The 17755-nt window shown below is 41.4% G+C and overlaps 2 protein-coding genes across 2 annotated transcripts in view; one reads left to right on the top strand and one right to left on the bottom strand.

Annotated features, from left to right (window-relative positions):
• Positions 1–79: 79 nt before the first annotated feature.
• On the top strand, positions 80–2434 carry PPP1R3G (protein phosphatase 1 regulatory subunit 3G). The gene has a single exon (XM_048309896.1). It carries the CDS (start codon positions 194–196, stop codon positions 1043–1045), a length of 852 nt encoding a protein of 283 aa, XP_048165853.1. The 5' UTR covers positions 80–193; the 3' UTR covers positions 1046–2434.
• A 6906-nt stretch (positions 2435–9340) lies between these two features.
• The window catches only part of LYRM4 (LYR motif containing 4), an 85588-nt gene continuing 77173 nt past the window's right edge, over positions 9341–17755 (bottom strand). Inside the window, exon 3 of the mRNA XM_048309911.1 lies at positions 9341–9711. Coding sequence (XP_048165868.1) covers positions 9649–9711 — 63 coding nt within the window. The 3' untranslated portion in view covers positions 9341–9648. The remainder of the gene's footprint in view (positions 9712–17755) is intronic.

Here is a 17755-nt window from a genome sequence, read left to right as displayed (position 1 = left end):
CCGTCCAGGGAGGTCCCGCCCCCGCCCGCGGCCGCGGCCGCCCCAGCTCCAGCCCCGCGGGGAGGCTCCGGGGCCGGCGGGGGGGCGCGCCCCCCGCCCGGGGCCTGCGGCGGGGGCGCGGGATAAAGCGGTGCCGGCCCGTTCGCCTGGCGGCACAGGGGCGGCCGGGACGGGCCCAGCGGGGCGCCCCGCCATGGCGAGCCCCGCACGCCCGCGGCAAGAGCTGGCGGCGGAGGAGCGGCGGCTCCGCGGCGCGGCCCCGACGGTGCCCCGCGACGCCAAGCGGGAGGCGGCGGGGGAGCGGCTGGTACTGCTGGAGCTGCGCCGCTGCGGACGGCCGCCGTCCCCCGGCCCCGGCGAGCGGCAGGAGGAGGGGGAGGAGGAGGAAGAGGAGGGGGAGGCAGCGGCGGGCGAAGATTGTTGCGGCAAGTGCAAGAAGCGGGTGCAGTTCGCTGACTCGCTGGGGCTGAGCCTCGCCAGCGTCAAGCACTTCAGCGACGCCGAGGAGCCGCAGGTGCCGCCCGCCGCGCTGTCGCACCTGCAGAGCCCTCCCGGCGAGGAGCGAGACCCGCCGCCGCCCGGCGCCGACCCCCCGCCGCCCGCGCTGCTCCTGGTGCCCGACTTCCCCGACGGCGGGGAGCCCAGCGCCGAGCGGCTGCGGCGGCAGCGCGTCTGCCTGGAGCGCCTGGGGCGGCCCGCGGCGCCCACCGACGTGCGGGGCACGGTGCAAGTGCTGGGCGGCCCCGGCCCCAAGGAAGTGACGGTGCGCTACACCTTCAACGAGTGGCTCTCCTTCGTGGACGTCCCGGCCGCGCCCCTGCCCCACGACCCGCCGGCCGAGCGCTACTGCTTCACCCTGTGCGTCCCGCCGAGCCTGCGGGAGGGCTCGGCCCTGCACTTCGCCATCCGCTACCGCAGCCCCCAGGGCGAGTTCTGGGACAACAACGGCGGCCGCAACTACACGCTGCGGTGCTGCGGCTGCCCCGGGGGCGGCCCCGCGCCGCCCGCCGCCGCCCCGCCGGCCCCCGCCGCCCCCCGCTACTGACGCCCGCCGGGCGAGGGGAGCCGAGGGGACCCGGCCGGGCAGGGGCAGGCGGCCGCCCCCCGCGCCCGGAGTGAGGCCCGCCTCGGGAGGGAGACGCCAGCGCGCCGAGGGCCCCGTCCCGGAGACTGCCCCAAGTCTGGTGGTTTTTAAGCAGGCGCTTCAGTTTCTGCCAGCGAAACATGGATGTGCGTAGGCTCGCATTGCTGTGGCTTGTGGAATTGTTCTCCTTTTTGGTTTTTTGTCTTTTTTCTTTTTTTTTTTTTTTGAGAGAAAGAGAGAGAGCAAGGAGACTGAGTAGCGTGGGCTTTGCTTTTACCCTCTTGAAGTGAATTTTTGAGGTCTTGATTTGGGCTTGACTCCACTTACCCGATTAGTCAAGAGCACTCGTGTGAAAACTTGGTTGCGTGTTCGCTAAAGGTTTAACTTAGGATCCCAATTTTCTCGTTCTCAGATCCATTTGAAAGACACAGTACTGCGACAGCAACGGTGTGCTTCGTCCTTTTTTTGTTATTTTCTTTTCGTTTAATGGACTCCGTAACAATACGATTCACTGTTGTGAGCACCTGTCAAACCCGTGACAGGCTTGCGTGCTCGCCCCACCTTTGCCATGGCTGCGGCGGCTCTGAACAGCAGGCACTCTGTTTTGGGGCTGGATCTGGGGCTGGTCTGGGTTGCTCTGGTTTTTGTCATTCAACACACTTTGATACTGCTCCCCAGGCTCGCGTGTAGGTCCCGTCTGGCTAATAGCAGCTAACAGAGACTTCTGCAGAAATGTTTTTGCTTAAAATAGACTGGTGACTTCTTTTCACACAGCTGACAAGTCTAAAACCGGGACGAAGGAGGAGTTAAAATACTTGCTGATGCTGTGTTTATCAGGAGAACTTTGGTAACACCTTTGAGTCATGCACTGTGAAGTAAAAGATGGTGTCCATCTCATACACGGTTCTGTATTTTCAGATTTGGGGAGTAGTTGCTGGTTTGGATGACCCTTCTCACTGAGGAGTGCCGATGTGATACAGAGAGGGTGTCTTCAGTAACAAATGGAAACAAGTGCCTTAGTTCTGCTCTCCTTACGCTACATTTTGCACCACATTTCTCAAGTATTTATGATTTATTCAGCTTTTTTGCTACATATTTTTCTGTATTTGTATGTTGCTGGGAAAGGACTTTGTTGTGCACACAGCTGGACTTTATGGCACTGGACACTTGAATTGATTTTATAGTCTTCACTCTTACACTGCAAGCCTATAGGTTGACTACTGCTGGTGTACCAACTCCTGAAATTAAGCAAAAACTACCAATGCAAATGGGTTTGTAAGAATAAAAAAGAGTTTTAAAAAAGGCCATAAAGCTCACCATTACACTTTTTTTTTTTTTTTTTTTTTTTTTTTTTAGCAAAACGTAACAGGAAACTTCACATTTTGCAACCTGGTTGTGTCCCCACCCTGTTGTCTGCGTGTCCTGACCAGGGATGATCCCGTCCGCAAGCAGCATTTAGGGCTGTAGCTGAAAATGACTGTTGTCCTGCCAGAGCCATGAGGCAAATCACCCTCTAAGTCCGTGACAGCCCCTTGTGATGGATGTCTTGAGCAGAGCTGGGGTGAGAGGAAGCTTTACTAGCATGGGTGGAAAATAGGTGGGTTTCGGTCAAGTTTTGTTCTGGCTCTTCTGCAACTTTGACTCTGCTTGTTGTCTTTTGATACAGTATCTCAAAATACGGGTTATTTTTTGTTAACAAAAGAATAGATAAGACATTGCCAGAGTGCAGAAAACGCCCTGACATGGATGTATGGTCTTCAGTAAGACCATGGAATGTCATTTTCCTTTTTTGAAACAGAGCATACCGCGAGATTTCTCAGGTCTCCATTTCCTCTGAAGATGTAAAATGTCTTAAAGGGCATTATGAGAACATTAGAAAAAACAGCTTCTTTATAAAATTCCCCATACTTGAGAATATTTAAAAGCCTACAGCTAACCTGCCTTTGGAGATAGCTGGAACAGACCCAGAGCTAAAAGCAGGGGATCTGCTGGGAGAAAGACGTGAAGCAGAGGGAGCTTCAGACTAAAGGTCCTGCAGTTCTGCTCACACGCACACTGCTGCTGAAACATAGCCTGTCCTCCTTCCTTCTGAAAAAGCCTGTACATAAACCACAGTGTGAGAATACAGCCAGAGACAAGGAGGTGTTTAATTCCCTCAGAAACCATTCTGCTGTTAAACTGTATCAGTTGCTTTGACAACACACAGAGGGAAAGCTCTGTGCGGGCAAACAGAAGTTGGGAATCTTGTCCTCTAAGTTACATGTGAACTCTTGCCAAAAAGGTTTTAAGTGAGAATAGTGAACTCTACTACTTCCCTACACAAGTTTGTTTTAAATCTATCATGCATTACAGGATTACAGGATGTTACATGGGATAACCTGGTATGAATTAGCCTTTCTTCAGATTGCTGCGTCAATGAAATAGTGTGCTCTTAAGCTGATGTGTGATCCTAACAGTGTCAAGATTGATCCTTCATTTAAGTACAATGTAATATTTGGGATTTCTGGAGCCCATTCCTTATTCTGTGCTTTGTTTATTAGTTGCTTCAGAGAAGGAGGAAACATCGCCAGAAAAAGGAGGGGAGGGATCTCTCCTTAACACAAGTTAAAGGAGCAGCCGTATGCTGATGGCTGTGTCCGGGCAGAGGTGGTACCAGGAAGAATCCTGGCTAGCTGTGCCTATTGATAGAGGGCTGGAAACGTTCTCTGGTCCACTGTAAACATCGACATCCAGAATATGTAACATTTCTGTGTGCTTTTCAGATGTGTGACCTGAAATTTGAAATACAAGAAAGTACTTGCTGAGGCTAGACAGTAAAATCTTCTGAGTGCTTCAGAAAATTGTTGCCAATCGAAGATCCTGCCAATTGTGTTAATTAAAGCACAACATTTTTGTGCTTTGATACCTGGTAAAGTGCTTTTATTTGTTATTAAGAAATACTTTCTGTGAAAGGAAGGGGGAAACCTCTAGATGGGAATCAAACATACTCACTTTTTAATAGACAGTACATTTCTGTGCTCTTAAGATTTTACAGAAGCTTAGATTTCCAAAGCAGGGTTCAAAGACAGCCTACTCACAGTTGTCTGTATTTTTATAGCTGAGGTTATTGAGGGCTATGGAAATGCAAGGCTTTATCAAAGATTACACTGGGCAGCAGTTGTAAAAATCCAACTGGACCATGTGTGTACCAAAGGCTGGCAAGCCCACATCAGCAAAACCCAGGGCTCCTGCTCCTGGTCACAGGTTGAGACACATGGTGTAATTGCAACATTATTCTCAAAGAAGTATAATCAAAGTGAAATAGTTTTAATTCTATTAAAATCTAAAGGCCAGTAGAGTAAAACACTAAGCACTCTTCCTGTTTGGTTGCATTACTGTTAATGTATTTCATAAAGATTCAAAGCATAACTTTTGGAGGATGTGCTCATAAACATGCTCCCTCCCCTAACTTAAATAAGAAATTTAAGATTTACTGCACTTTTGGAAAAACACTAGCTCCAAAGATTTTTATTTTATGCAGATTTCTGTTCCCCCACCATGGATTAAGGATTTAGGGGAGGAATAGCTGCCAAATGGTTTTATAGGTGTATATAAAATGAAAAAGTTTAATATAGTTGAAACCCTATAGGGGTAACTGTGAAGGACATTAAAGCTAAATCTTCCTTAAGCAATTTTTTGCCATGTACACTTACTTTTAGATTCAGCTTTAAATGATTGAGAAAAGGACTGTGAAGCTAAATTTACTTTGGTGTCATGAAGATCTGTAAGCTTGCATGAAAACTACTTCTGTTTTATTTAAAATTGGAGCTTTCAGTCAGTACTTGGACAGTCTGGCTTCTGCTCCCATTGGCTTCCCTGGGATTTGGATCCAGCCCAAAGTACTGCAGGAAGGTAAGGGAAATGATCTAGGTTTAATTGTCCACTCTGTTCAGAGTCTTGCGTTATGGGGTTAGGATAACATGGCACTGTGATGAATGTTCATCTGTCATGAGTTCAAAATCTGCTGTCTGTGCATGGCAGTAATTAAATCACCTTAATTGTTTTTTCATTATTCTTTCTGAGAGAGGGAAAATTACTTGCCTTGGATTAGCATATTGCCAAAGACTGTTATAAATATTTATGGCGTGTACTCTTTCAATAGAAAGCCTGTACATTCTTCACAGGTCTCCATAGTTCTTTTTCTCGAACACAGAAGAGTAGTTACTTCAATGCACTAATTACCATCATTTCACCCTCTTGCAAAGTTTCAGTACATACTGGTTTAACAGTAAAAAAGGTAAGTAGTTTAGAAAGAAGCATTGCAAAAAATATTTAATTACCTCTGTAAGCTGCGGAATCTTTTTGAAGGTGCATGTTTGTGAAACAGGTTTGAGAGTTCCAAATTTTTTCCTTTTACGGTTGTAGAAAATACACAGTTTTGGAAGAATTACTGGCTTCTCTCCCTGTTTTTTTCCCTGCTTTCACATTAAGGCCTCACACACTATATTCTAAAATACTGAAAAAGGGAAAAGTAGGAATGTAAACGCTCAGTTAAAGAGCTGCAGAGCTTAGTTCTTTTTTTTTATAAAGGTCATCAAGCAAAATATTCCCAAGAGTATGAAAGAATTATGCCTGTGTTAAGACTGGTGGAACAAAGCGAACAGTATAGTCCTGACTTGAATAATGCCAGGATTTCACTGTAGGTCATTATGGAAAACTCAGGAAAACAGTCAGTGCACAGCTCTTTCATGGCTCTGTTTACGCGTACGTATGGTCTGTGCTGGGTATTGGGAGAGACGCATTTATGTTGCATTACAGGAAGTAAAGTTGAGGGGCTGGTGCTTCCCCATAAAATTATTCTAGCTGCTGATGTTAGAGGGTAAAAGTTTTGCTTTTAATGCCTGGAAACTTGGAAGTTTTTTTTACATAGAAATACCTTTTGAGAAAAGGGAGTAGTCAGTTAAAATCCTTCATAGCCTATTTCAACATTGTATGTAAAGTGTTCACATGCTTCTCTCTTGGGTTGCTCTCCTCCTGAAAATCTGTACCTCTGGTATATCTGGGCATTTTGAAACTGTGCTTTCAAAAGCAGAAGAATTTCTTGAGAGGGTGTAACACACAACAGAAATGCCTGTCCTTTGAACAGTTACTAATATTAATCAAATGGTTCCTTTTTTCCTTTCAGAGTGCTGTTTCCAAGTTTATCCTGCAAAAGTAATGACAAACTTCAGTATAGGCAAACATTCAAATTTTGGTTTATACTGCTGAGGTCAATAGTTTGCTAAAATGTCAAGATCAGAAAAAACATTTTTAATATAATACAAAAGCAAACTTGTTTTGCTAAGACATTGCAGCTTTAGTAAATATATTTATTGAGCTCTGTTCTAAGGAAAAAAATATATACATTTTATAATAGCGGACATTGTACGTGAGTCATGGGATCATTCCTTTGTGTTTTAACTATTCCTGTTGTTTACACTGCTTTGACAAAATCCAACAAAGCTTCTGACAGCGTGCCAAGAGAGATTTAATGAGTATTGCAACGTAAACGGAACTGGTGAAGCACAGAAGGTGCAGCTGTAAGAGCACAGCAGCTCTGAAGCTGGCGCACAGTGCCAGCTCTCCAGTCCGCTCTCTCCCTCGGTGACGGTGAGCACATCCCTAGCCAGGAGTAAGAACACGGCAAGGGGACACCAACACAACACTAAAGTCATCCCAGCCTACAGCTGGGCTCAACTTCCTAAGCCAGGTGTGGTTAGCAAGTATTTTCCTTCTTGTAGGATTTCAATGATAAAGCATTTGTCAAGCTATGTTTTGTACAGAAGTGGGCATGTTTAGGCAAAATACCTTAAAAAGGCATCAGGCAAGGGAAAATATATTTGTAGGTATCTTTCAATCAGGTACAACTGATACGCACATAATTAACACTAACTGAGCATGCACTTACACGTGTTACAAGCAAAGGAAACATAAAGACTTGTCCAAAACAGGGAACAAGCATCTAAAATGCCGTGACTGTGTTGGGTTTGAGGAGTAAGTGGTAATATCTCTGCCAGCTTTGCACTCCTATTAACAAGCTAGATAGTGTTACGCAGACTTTTGGACTGTAGCAGCAGAGACATTCTTACCTTGCTTCTAATAAGTAATGCATAAATACTGTATGATAAGCTGATCAGTAATTTCAAGTAAGAACTAATTTGTCCTTGACTGAGAAAGTCAGCTGTCTTACCCTCTGCAGTATGGACTGGGGACAGAGTGAAATTACAGAGCCCCATTACTTTTTCTTCCCCCCTTCATGGTCCTCTCTGTAGAGTGTACCTGAAGGTTACTACTGCTCCTCTGCGGACAGAAATAGGGAAGGGAGAGAGAATCTGAGTGGTAACCTTGAAAAAAAAAGTTGGAGCAGATGGCATGAATTGGGACTGCAGTAGTGTTCTATCTACCACCAAAACTTAACAACAGAATTTTCAGGCATTAATGGAGAAGTAATCTCCTTCATACTTTGGAGGGAATTAATGAGACATTTCACGTTCCCGTGACTGCCTGCCAATATGACAGCATGTACCATCTACAGCTGTATTCTTGTTGGAAACAATGCTAAAGAACTTCACTGGAAAGGTATTTTGGAGTAAATGATTATACATTGAAAGAGTTCTCTTATTTTTTTATAAACATGGTGAAAACATAGATTTAAATAGTAAAAATGTTACTGATGGAGTTGTCCCTCTATAAAATCAGGGCTATGCTATTTATGTTTATTTTCCTTCCTAGCATACATTCTCAGATCTTGAAATGGTATGCAGTGCTTGTTCCAGTAATTAAGCTGTTTTAGACAAGGATTTTACATGTAGTGTTTTAGCAACTAAGTTTCTTACAGTATAAAACTGGCAGCCCTTCCAAGCCTGTGCCATCCAGGAGTGTGAGATGTTACTACATTTCTGTGAGCTCATTGGAAGCCTAAAGAGCAATCAAACCCTTCTTCCCCTGCAGTTTCACCATTAACTTAAGTGCACTTAATTATCCAGTTGTGAATGTGGAGATTTCAAATACAGAATCGAATGTATATTACCTATTAGAATAATTAAATTCCATTTTAATAAAATGCTCACTAAAAACAATTTACATTGCAACACTTATGCACCTAATAAAGGGAGAATTGTTACTGTATTTGCTTTTTATCTGAAATGGAGAAGGGGGCTACATTTGCAGTCTCAGGAACACACTATTTTATTCTGTACACTGTATTGTCCATATGAAATGCATTACTAGACATCTCAATCTAACTGTACAAAATGGTAAAATACACTTTAAATGGCAGTGAGGAATGGGAGTTTGTTCTAAATTAGACACTTTAATAATGAATGAACAACACAAAAGAACATAAACAAAAATGAATTTTGTGAAGCAAGAAAAATAAGGAGTGGTTTTCAAAGGCAACAGTGCCATGGAACTAGTTTTGAGCTTCTGTTTCTCTACTCAAAAAACCCCACAACAATTCACTGAAATAAAAGGAAACTTTTTTTTTCTGTATGCCATTAAAATAGCTTTCCACTGCTTAATTTTTCTGCAGACTTCTAATAGAAAAAAATTTCAAGCACAGCAAGGACTTGAGCAGAACCTGATCAAAAATTTTGCTTGCTTTTTTTATTAATCTGTGGTCTTAAAAGTGTTCAGCATTCTACAGATTTAAGAATAACCAATAAAATGCTATACTGAGTGTTCCACTTTTTCTAGGCAAAGCTTGTTGCCACTTTATGACTTCCAGCATTTGAGTTACTGTTCCAGTTAGGTTCCTTTTTTTCTGCCAAAATTCATGATCCTCGTGAAAAAGGGAAATCTTTCATAAACTGATGTGGAGCTTTCTGCTAATAGCTGCACCTCAACAAATTAAAGGATGTGGTGGTGAAAAAACATTTGAAAGCTCCCAAGCCTCAGTAATTCAAGTCTTACATTCTGCTATTCTGATCAGTTAATTGCTAAAAGTAGGACAAGACTGGTTATTAACTCTTGGAAACTGAAGAAAGAACTAGTGAAATTTTTATGTCACCTCCTGAAATGTCAAGGGATGCTCTTCAAGGAAGCCACACAATGCAGCCTATGATATCCATCTCTGGTTTTAATACTTAAAATAAAATATGTATTTAGACATTTAATTCAGATGCTGTATATTTTTAAATACAACAGGATCAATACAAACTTAGGAACTGGGTGAGGGGTTCTAAATCTAACACATTTTTTGTGGTCAGTGAGAGACAAGGTCAGCAGCAGAATAATGTATCTGGTTATGGGTAGTTTAATGTAGTTTTATTGCTGAAATAGGGCAGGATCTATTCCATCACATGGGACATACAAGCAAACAGATTTCAAGACTACCTTACATACTATTATAAATCACAGCCATTTATCTTAGAACATGTGACCCTTTAGAAAATCGTACTTTGGTTGCCAAAAACTGAGTCTCTCAGGCATTTCTTTTGCTGAACAGACAAGCTCAGACATGTGCAGTGGGTTTATGCCTCTGTACGTGGCACTGTAGGATGCTGAAGATGGTCCAGTGTTGCTTCAGGATCAGAAGCTTCTCTTGGCTATGTGTTTCCTGGACTTTCAATGACCAATTTTTCTGTGGAGTACAGCTGGCCAATTGTAACCTGAAATTGAACCAAAATATCAGAAAGCTGAAACCAGAAAGTAAACAGGTTATAATTTAGGCTGCACAAAAAATCCCAAGAACTGAATAGCCCATATATTAAGCTTTTCCATAATTACATTTGTCTTTCTATAAACATTTCTTTTTGTAAATAATACACTTGTCTAGACCTTAAGAAAAATAACCAATACATAAAATACTTGCATATATAAAATCTTGAAATAATGACATTGAGGAATACCCTTTAAAGTCTCAAAAATTAACATTAGAAGTTACTACAGAGAAAAAGCAAGCAGGCTCTATGTTTAGAAAAATTAAAAGATGAATATAATGAAAAATAAAAATATGGATAGAATCAGCAGATATTTCTTATGCTTTTTGGGTGGAGAGCCTAGATATAAATTGCATGGCATGGAATTATTTTCCAGTTCCTTTGGAATCCTAATTTAATTTGCCTTACGAATGGTGAAAACCGTTCAGCAGTTGTTAGTTCAGCAGTAGCATTTTACACACACTGGAACTACCTCTTGTTCACAACGTGGTATTCAGACCTCTTATATTTGTGCTTTCTAGTGCAATAAGAAAATGAAAAATGACAAAAATGCAACATTGATGCTTTGATTCCTCTTGTTCTTTAGCACTTTCTAGTCTGCCCCATAACATCAGTAAATTGTGGCTGGATATGCAGCTGCTGGTCGTCACACACAGCTCTTGGCTTAGCAGCTGAGATGGGGAAGGAGGAAGTTTCATGCAAGTAGGGTAATGAAAGCAGAAGACAACATTTATTTTTAAAAGTATAGATTTTGGAGTCTACTTTTTAATATCTGTTATGCCCTTTCTTGCCCCTACTTTCTCCTTCAGGCCTGAGTACACAGTAGCTCTGTGTCCTTTTCACAAAAAAAAAAGGTTCATACATTGAAGTGTTGAATTAGGACAAAAAAGGCTAGATGCTTAATTACACTAAGCATGGTACGTTTAGTAGAATTTAAAACTATGCAAATTAAGCCTAACAGCAAGTCAGGCTCTCAAAGTAGTAAAAAATTAGGGAAAGAATGTTTTTGGCATTTTCTGTTGACCGTTTTTTGTGAGGAAAAAATCCTGGCCACTCTTGAATAAAAATTTCTCATCTATGCTAACACTCACAAAAAATGTGAATAATATTGCCTTTTAGGAAATGAACTATTTCATCTTGATAAACAGCCTTGTCTGAAACTTGTAACACATTGATTTTAATCTTGAAATATTTATTACAAGGGAGCACTTACGAAGCTGTTCGTAAAGGAACAGAAGTTTTCCTTGCCAGCAAACATTCCCTTCTTTTGGCACTCTGAGCTAAGTTCGTAACAGCATATGAACAACTCTGATTATTTTTGAAGTTACTTATGAAATATGTTGCATACAGAATATTTAAAACAAAGGCCATACACAACTGTGGCATGTGTTACCAACAGAAATTTTAAGCTGTCAACAAGTGTTACTTGTCAAAGAGAACTCGCTGCTCTGGGTTATGTGGCAGGCTATACACTTTAGTTGCTGCCTTACCACAAACCATGCTGTAGTACTTAATTTTTGTATACTGTGTTTTGGAGCCCAAAGAATCTTTAATCCTTTCCCACACAGTAGAGCAAATTTAATGGGAGGCTCAGAGGGATTACAAAAATGCTGAAACCTGAATTGCAGTTTTTTTCTCCCCCAACTGGGGAGATAGATGAGACTGAGTACGTGACTTCTCAGTCAATCATATTCAGCCGGGGCAGATGACTTTGCAGGAGAAAGGTACGAGCTGCTGTTTGCTGTCCCTGTGCCAACAGATGATGTTATCTACTGCTGCACCTCTTCACTCGAATGCAATAAAAGCACAGATTTATGTGTGAGTGGCTTCCTTAGCAAACCACAGGCGTACAGACATTTCACAAGTGCAGAGCCACCAGTGCTGTGCTGTCAGCCTTTGCTGAGCTGCTGCAGCTTGCCTGCTCTGCTGCCTCCCTTCCAGAGCCTATGCTATGGCATTGTAAGCTGAACTTTGAAACATAAGGATTTTTTTTAAGCCATTAGCCTTGAATTTCTTAAGTTATGATCAAGACTTTCCCATGTGCTTGAGACAAAACAAACAGACCTTCCATTTATAGCTGCTGAAAAATTCCCATCTATAAACATCCCCTGCCTCAGCAGAAGGACTGCACCAGTATTTACACACTGACACTCATTAACCCTCCGAAACACAACAGCCTTCTTACAGTGTCCTCACCACGCCGAGTCTAAAGAAAGCACTTCAGCAGCAAGTACTCACTGTAGATCATTCTCCCAAATTAGAGACTTAAGTGGCTACCTATTGTGCTCTTTTGTCATCATGCATGTTTGTAGCTCATACACCACATTTACTCTTCTGGTAGGTGGCTGGAAGCCAGTGCATAGGTCAGTGCTAGGCGATTTTCATTGACCATTGGGGAAAAAGGCGCTATGATTTGCTCAGCAAATTGGTTACCCAAAATTTTATTGACCTCTTTTGGTAACACATTACAATTAAATTCCCCTGGAAAGAATGTGCAATAAAGAACCCCTTTGTCATCAGGGGAAGACATAGAAGAATAGAAGTATAAAAGTTGCTTTTCAGCTCCTTCTGAATTATTTGCTGTTTAAATTCTGCCTGCAAAACTACGTACTTTGGTTCTGACAGGTCCAGCCCTCAAAACCTGACAATTTGTCCTTGTTCAAAGATTTAGTACAGGTCTATATGGTCAGCTGTTTCTTGTGAACTTGAAAACCTTACTATTGCCTTCTGTCTGAATCCAGTAGAAGGCTTAGGGCTTCAGAATGGGGTTTATCAGCAGATGTGAGACAACAAATGGGGAAAAAGAAATCACTGAAGAGTAAGCACTGGTCCATCCTGTAACCCAGCCATTCTCTGGTTATTAGGTGTTTGTGTGTTCATATGGAAACAGTACCAATCCTTTGCATTGCTGGCAGGAAGCAATCAAAGGAATAAGCCACTTCATGGAATCCTTCATTGCTATTGGGGAAAAAAAGCAAGCAGGAGAGGTTTTCCCTATATAACAGAGCATCAGAGATGTGTAAGAAGAGGTGCAGTAAGAGCTAAATTGTAGAATTAAGTAAGAAAAATTACAGAAGCAAAATCTGAATGTTCTGCAGACACTGAAAGAATATGCTGTTACCCTAAAACTTCAAAAAATCCAGTCACATTGAGAACTCTGAACTCTGTCCTCTCCAAAGGTCTCTGTATGGCCAGTGCTTGACTCTCAGGGACACCTGTGGCTGGTGAGCAGGTTATGTGTGGCTTCCATGCCAAGCCATGTGACAAATGCAATTGCAGTGGGACAGTGTTGGCCTATGAGGCAGCCTGAATCCTAGGGGCTGTCTTCCCATCTTGACACAGCTGGTGGAGTAGATCCTGCAGACCCATTGCCACTACTTGCAAAATACTGCTAGATTATCATCTTCAGTTTCTGAAGGTATGTGGCATGTCTTGTGTTTTTTATCCACACAAAGATTTTACTTTCCAGCTCAGAGTTGAGATAGAAGTGACTGCTCATATTTCTGCAGGGCTGAAAATAAGGTGACCAGGTTTTAATCTTTTTTTTTGAATTTGCCTCAGAGTGCATAGTTCTGCTCTGAAAAGTATGATGGTATCTTTCCTTGACAGCTCTGTATAAATGTCTGTCTTCTTCAATAATCACCACATTTTTCCTTCCTTAGGCTCTGCAATGCAAAGGTGGCCAGACATCTCTTCTTCCCACGTACTTTACAGAATTGTAATTGTGTGGTGTATAACCCATGACCTCTAACAAATCCTGCTGGGCCCCGATGAAGACACTTTTTTCTCACTGTCACTAAATTACTCATCCTTATCATCCTGCCAAACATGCCAATCTCCAAACTACTAGCCACTTGCTTGTGTGACGTCTCAGTGATAAATTTCAGGGTGAGTGCCCTAAAATTACTCAGGTAAGTAGCTAGGCAGCAGCCTTTCTGCCCTCAAAAGCAAACTAACTATTTTTTTTTTTTTTCATGCCACTGTTTATTTTTTGATGGCAGACAAAAGTAGGAGTGGCCTAACAGGAGAGGGTGCAACACTCTCACCTTATACAGAATCAACTTACTGGACAAGGCAAGGCCTAAACACATGAAAGTGCCACCACAGCATAACAATATAAAACGTTGTAAGACAGCAATTTCTTTAGGTCTCAGTTTTAAAAAACTTGATCTCCCAAGAGGGTCATCACTGGAGAAGAAACAATGGTTTCCTGTTTTTCTTGAAGAAATGCTGATCGTAACTAAAGTTGATGTATAACAGATAGTTTTACATATAAAACACATTTACATATCTAAAATATATATAGGTTGTTATACACACATGCATAAATATATGAAAAATACCAATCTCTAGATAATAAACATAGCCATCTTCTCTCTTTTGTTACGAATTTGTAGGCAAGATATGGTTACCTTATTACAGCCAGGGATCACATATAAATGTATAAATTTTCATGGTTTTTTACTATGGAGAAAAAGGAAGAAGTCCTGTGTTTTAATATATACCATATACACACACATATATACATATATATATATATTAAATCAGGTTGTTTTTTCCTGTTGCACCTGAAAAGTTTACAGGTGTATTTCATGGGCACACTGCTGAACCTTAACTAGGAAGGAAAATCCCTGATGACACCACAGACACACTGCATTTACTGCTGCTAATCTGGCCCTCTAACACTATATGAAGAAGTTCCACATTCATATTTTCTAACACTGTGACTATAAAATCTACCTTAAGTGAATGCTGACAAGAACAGTGTGGATACAAAAATGCTGCCAGCAAGAATTTTCTTGCTATTTTCTGAGTCTGAGAGAGACTTTTCTCTCTCAGAGAAGAAGTAGCAGAGTTCTGTAATGAAATGCCTGCAACCTTGAGAAGTCTTGTTTATGGTACAGTAGAAAAATATTTTGACAATGGATGTTTTAGGATTTTAGACAATCACCCCCAAGGGGTGGCTGATCCCTTGTCCAATTAGACTATGAAGAAAAAAGTCTATAAAAGAGTTTGTAAAATAATTAAATAAATCAATCTTGCTGCACAATTCCTGCCTGCTGGATCTTCTCTCCTCCTCCTCCCTATGGCTGTGGGACACAGTGATATACCCTAGGGCATTTTAATAGAACAGAAATGTACAAGAATAATGGTTGCTTGTAAGAGCTGGCAACAGTCTTATAAGTTGTTTACCTAGAGTCCTTCCTGTTGGATGATGCCAACCAATTTGCAATCCTATTGCAAATTTAAGTGAAGAGGTTCTTGTTTTCAAGAAGCATTACCTTTTCTCTCCCATGCCCAAAACTGGGTATGCTAAACACAGCACACTTCATAATAAATATTTTTCATATTTACTAAGGTCAGTTCAATGTTTTTTGTTTGTTTTTAAAAGAATATGGCTAAAATTTTTGAAATTATTTTTACTGCAAAAATAAACACTCCAGTGTGGTACACAGTAATTAATACAACTCAAATGAAACCAAAACCTCATCAATAACTTCAGTTCCTTGCCAAATCTTTGTGTTGGTATTAAATGCTGCAGCAGCAGCCTTATTTATTTTTACTCAGGAAAGAATGTTGAAAAACTGCATTTGGCTTCTTAAACACATAGGTTATTCCAGTTCTTCAGAGCTGGAATCAATGTGGAAAAAAATTATTTTGGAGACATTTCCCTTATTTTAATTGATTCCATTTGTCTACACAGAATGGGAAAGGAAGTGAAGGAAAGCACAGAGCTGAGAAGTTTGAACTATTGTGTATTTTACTCCTGCCTGTGCTGTGCAAATGCTGTTTTCTTTGTTTCTTTGTGCCACAAAGCTTTTGCTAGATGAAGCTTTTGAAAAGGCAAGAAATACTAATTTATTGCTACCATTTGTCTGGCTATCACTACATATGAAGGTGTGAAGTAAAGTAAGACAGCTAATAGGCGAGAACGTATCTGAAAGCTATTTCTCTTAATAATGATAAATTATGTAATTTTGTTAGAACCATAAGCACTTTATCTTGAACATCTTCCTTTGGCCTATCAGAAGCAGGATGATGTATTTATTTAACACTCTCATCAATTTATTCTGTGGGTTTCCCTGAAGAGATACTCTTCAGTGAAAAGAGCAGAGAATCTTATCTATTCCAGCAATGATTTACACATAAAATACTGTAAGCGTATATATTCATGTGTATTTTGTATATGATGATCCAAAAGAGCAAGGGATTCTTCTTTCTAAATGCTTACTATTTCTCAGTTAAGAGAGCCCCTTTTTGTTAAAATTACACAGACATGCTACTGTCCTTAGAGACAACATGGGCATGACAGACATGGCTTTTGCTCCAAATAGCTACACTTGATGTAGCTTGAAGTAACAAGGGTCCTCAACAGAGAAAGGAAAATGTTGGGAATCTTTCAAGCCCCTTCCAACCTGGATTGTTCTATGATTCTGTGAAAGCCAAGTGGACCAGATGATGTGGTCCTTCAGTAAAGCCACACAGTTTCACTCCTCTTGTTTCCTGCAAGCCGCTCAGCCTAAAGATAAAAAGGAGCATGACAAGCAAAATGACATCTCAAAAGCATGCAGGGCCCAACAGCAGAGGGCTGCAAAGGGGAAGAATCATCCCTCTGCTATTGCAAAGGTTACCTTACAAAGGTGTCAGGCAGTGGGCCACAGGAAAGCAAGCAGTGACTGATTTTGGGTTTAAACAGCCAGGTGAAGGTTTGATACAACACACATCCAAGGAAGAAGCAGGTCTGCAGAAGTAATGCTCTGACTGGGCGTGCTCTTTTCATGCTTTCAGCATCCAGGCAATCTCCAGGCTCCCACCTCTCCTCCCTCCCTATTTGTTACCTGCTAATGTTATTTCAGCATCTTGCTTTTTCTCTCATATTTGCATAGAAAGCCTCAACCTTCATAGAGCAGCTCAAACTCTTCAAAAAGCCAAACACAGAAGAAGCAGGTCTTCTAAAGAGTCAATCCCATGTGGGTAATGGGGAAAAACTTAATATCTTTTCTCAACATAGCATGCAGAAGAGAAAAATCACTCAGTTAAGATGCTGAATGTGGCAAGTAAAGGAATAGAAACATTATTACTTGAAAATATAGAGACAAAGACCTGGATAACATTGTGCTGAGTGTGGAATAACAGGTAGTCTAGTAATGCTGAGACATTTGGTATGTAAATACCCAGACCATTCACAGAGGACCCTATGTTTTGCAGCAACTACATAAGCAGAATTCATCAATGCCAATGTGAGTGCCTGCCTTACTTTTGTCAGTAGTATAATACAACAGCCACTGTCACAAAAAACACATTCTGCACTAGGTCCACGAAAGTACTGTAATGTTTGTGTATTGCAGATACACTAACTCCACAATACATACAAAAACTAAATTGTCATTACGAAAGGAAAATATTTCACTCTTCAGTATCTTCTTGGATCACTACTTCTAAGAGACTTTTGGAGTGGAACACTGAAGAAAATGTAGTCATTATAGACAGGTATAAGCAGATATTAAATATGCTTACTGAGTAGTGTGATCAAGTAATTCTGTGGCCCTAGTAAACTTTCATACTGTGAACTACTGCGGTACTAAAATGAGCTGCCACAACATTATGACAACAATCATAATTAAAAGACAACCTTTCACAACATTTGTATTTAAAGTCAGATGGCAGAAATGCAATGTGCTGAAAGAACCAACTTTAGTCTTATTTCTCATGTAAACTGGGGAACTTGGCTGCTGGGGAGAGCTGCAAAACAGTCACACAATGATGTATATGGCATGTTTGTAGATCAATGTCTTTCAGAAAATTACTCATCCACCTGTGCCCCCCTTCCTTCTTTTTTAATAATGCCTATCACCTTCTACATTTGTCCTCCCTCCCAGTTCCTGAAAATACCTGATTTTGTCCCAAACCACTGGAACTTAGAGAAAGTTCCAGAGCAGCGAACAGTACACGGACTTTCTCTGTTTTTAACTGAGATTTGCTTGTCTAAATG

Source organism: Corvus hawaiiensis, chromosome 1 (genome assembly GCF_020740725.1).
Source record: "Corvus hawaiiensis isolate bCorHaw1 chromosome 1, bCorHaw1.pri.cur, whole genome shotgun sequence".
NCBI lineage: Eukaryota > Metazoa > Chordata > Aves > Passeriformes > Corvidae > Corvus > Corvus hawaiiensis.
Note: the sequence above shows the minus strand (reverse complement) of the source record. Positions and strands in the feature narration are given on the sequence as shown.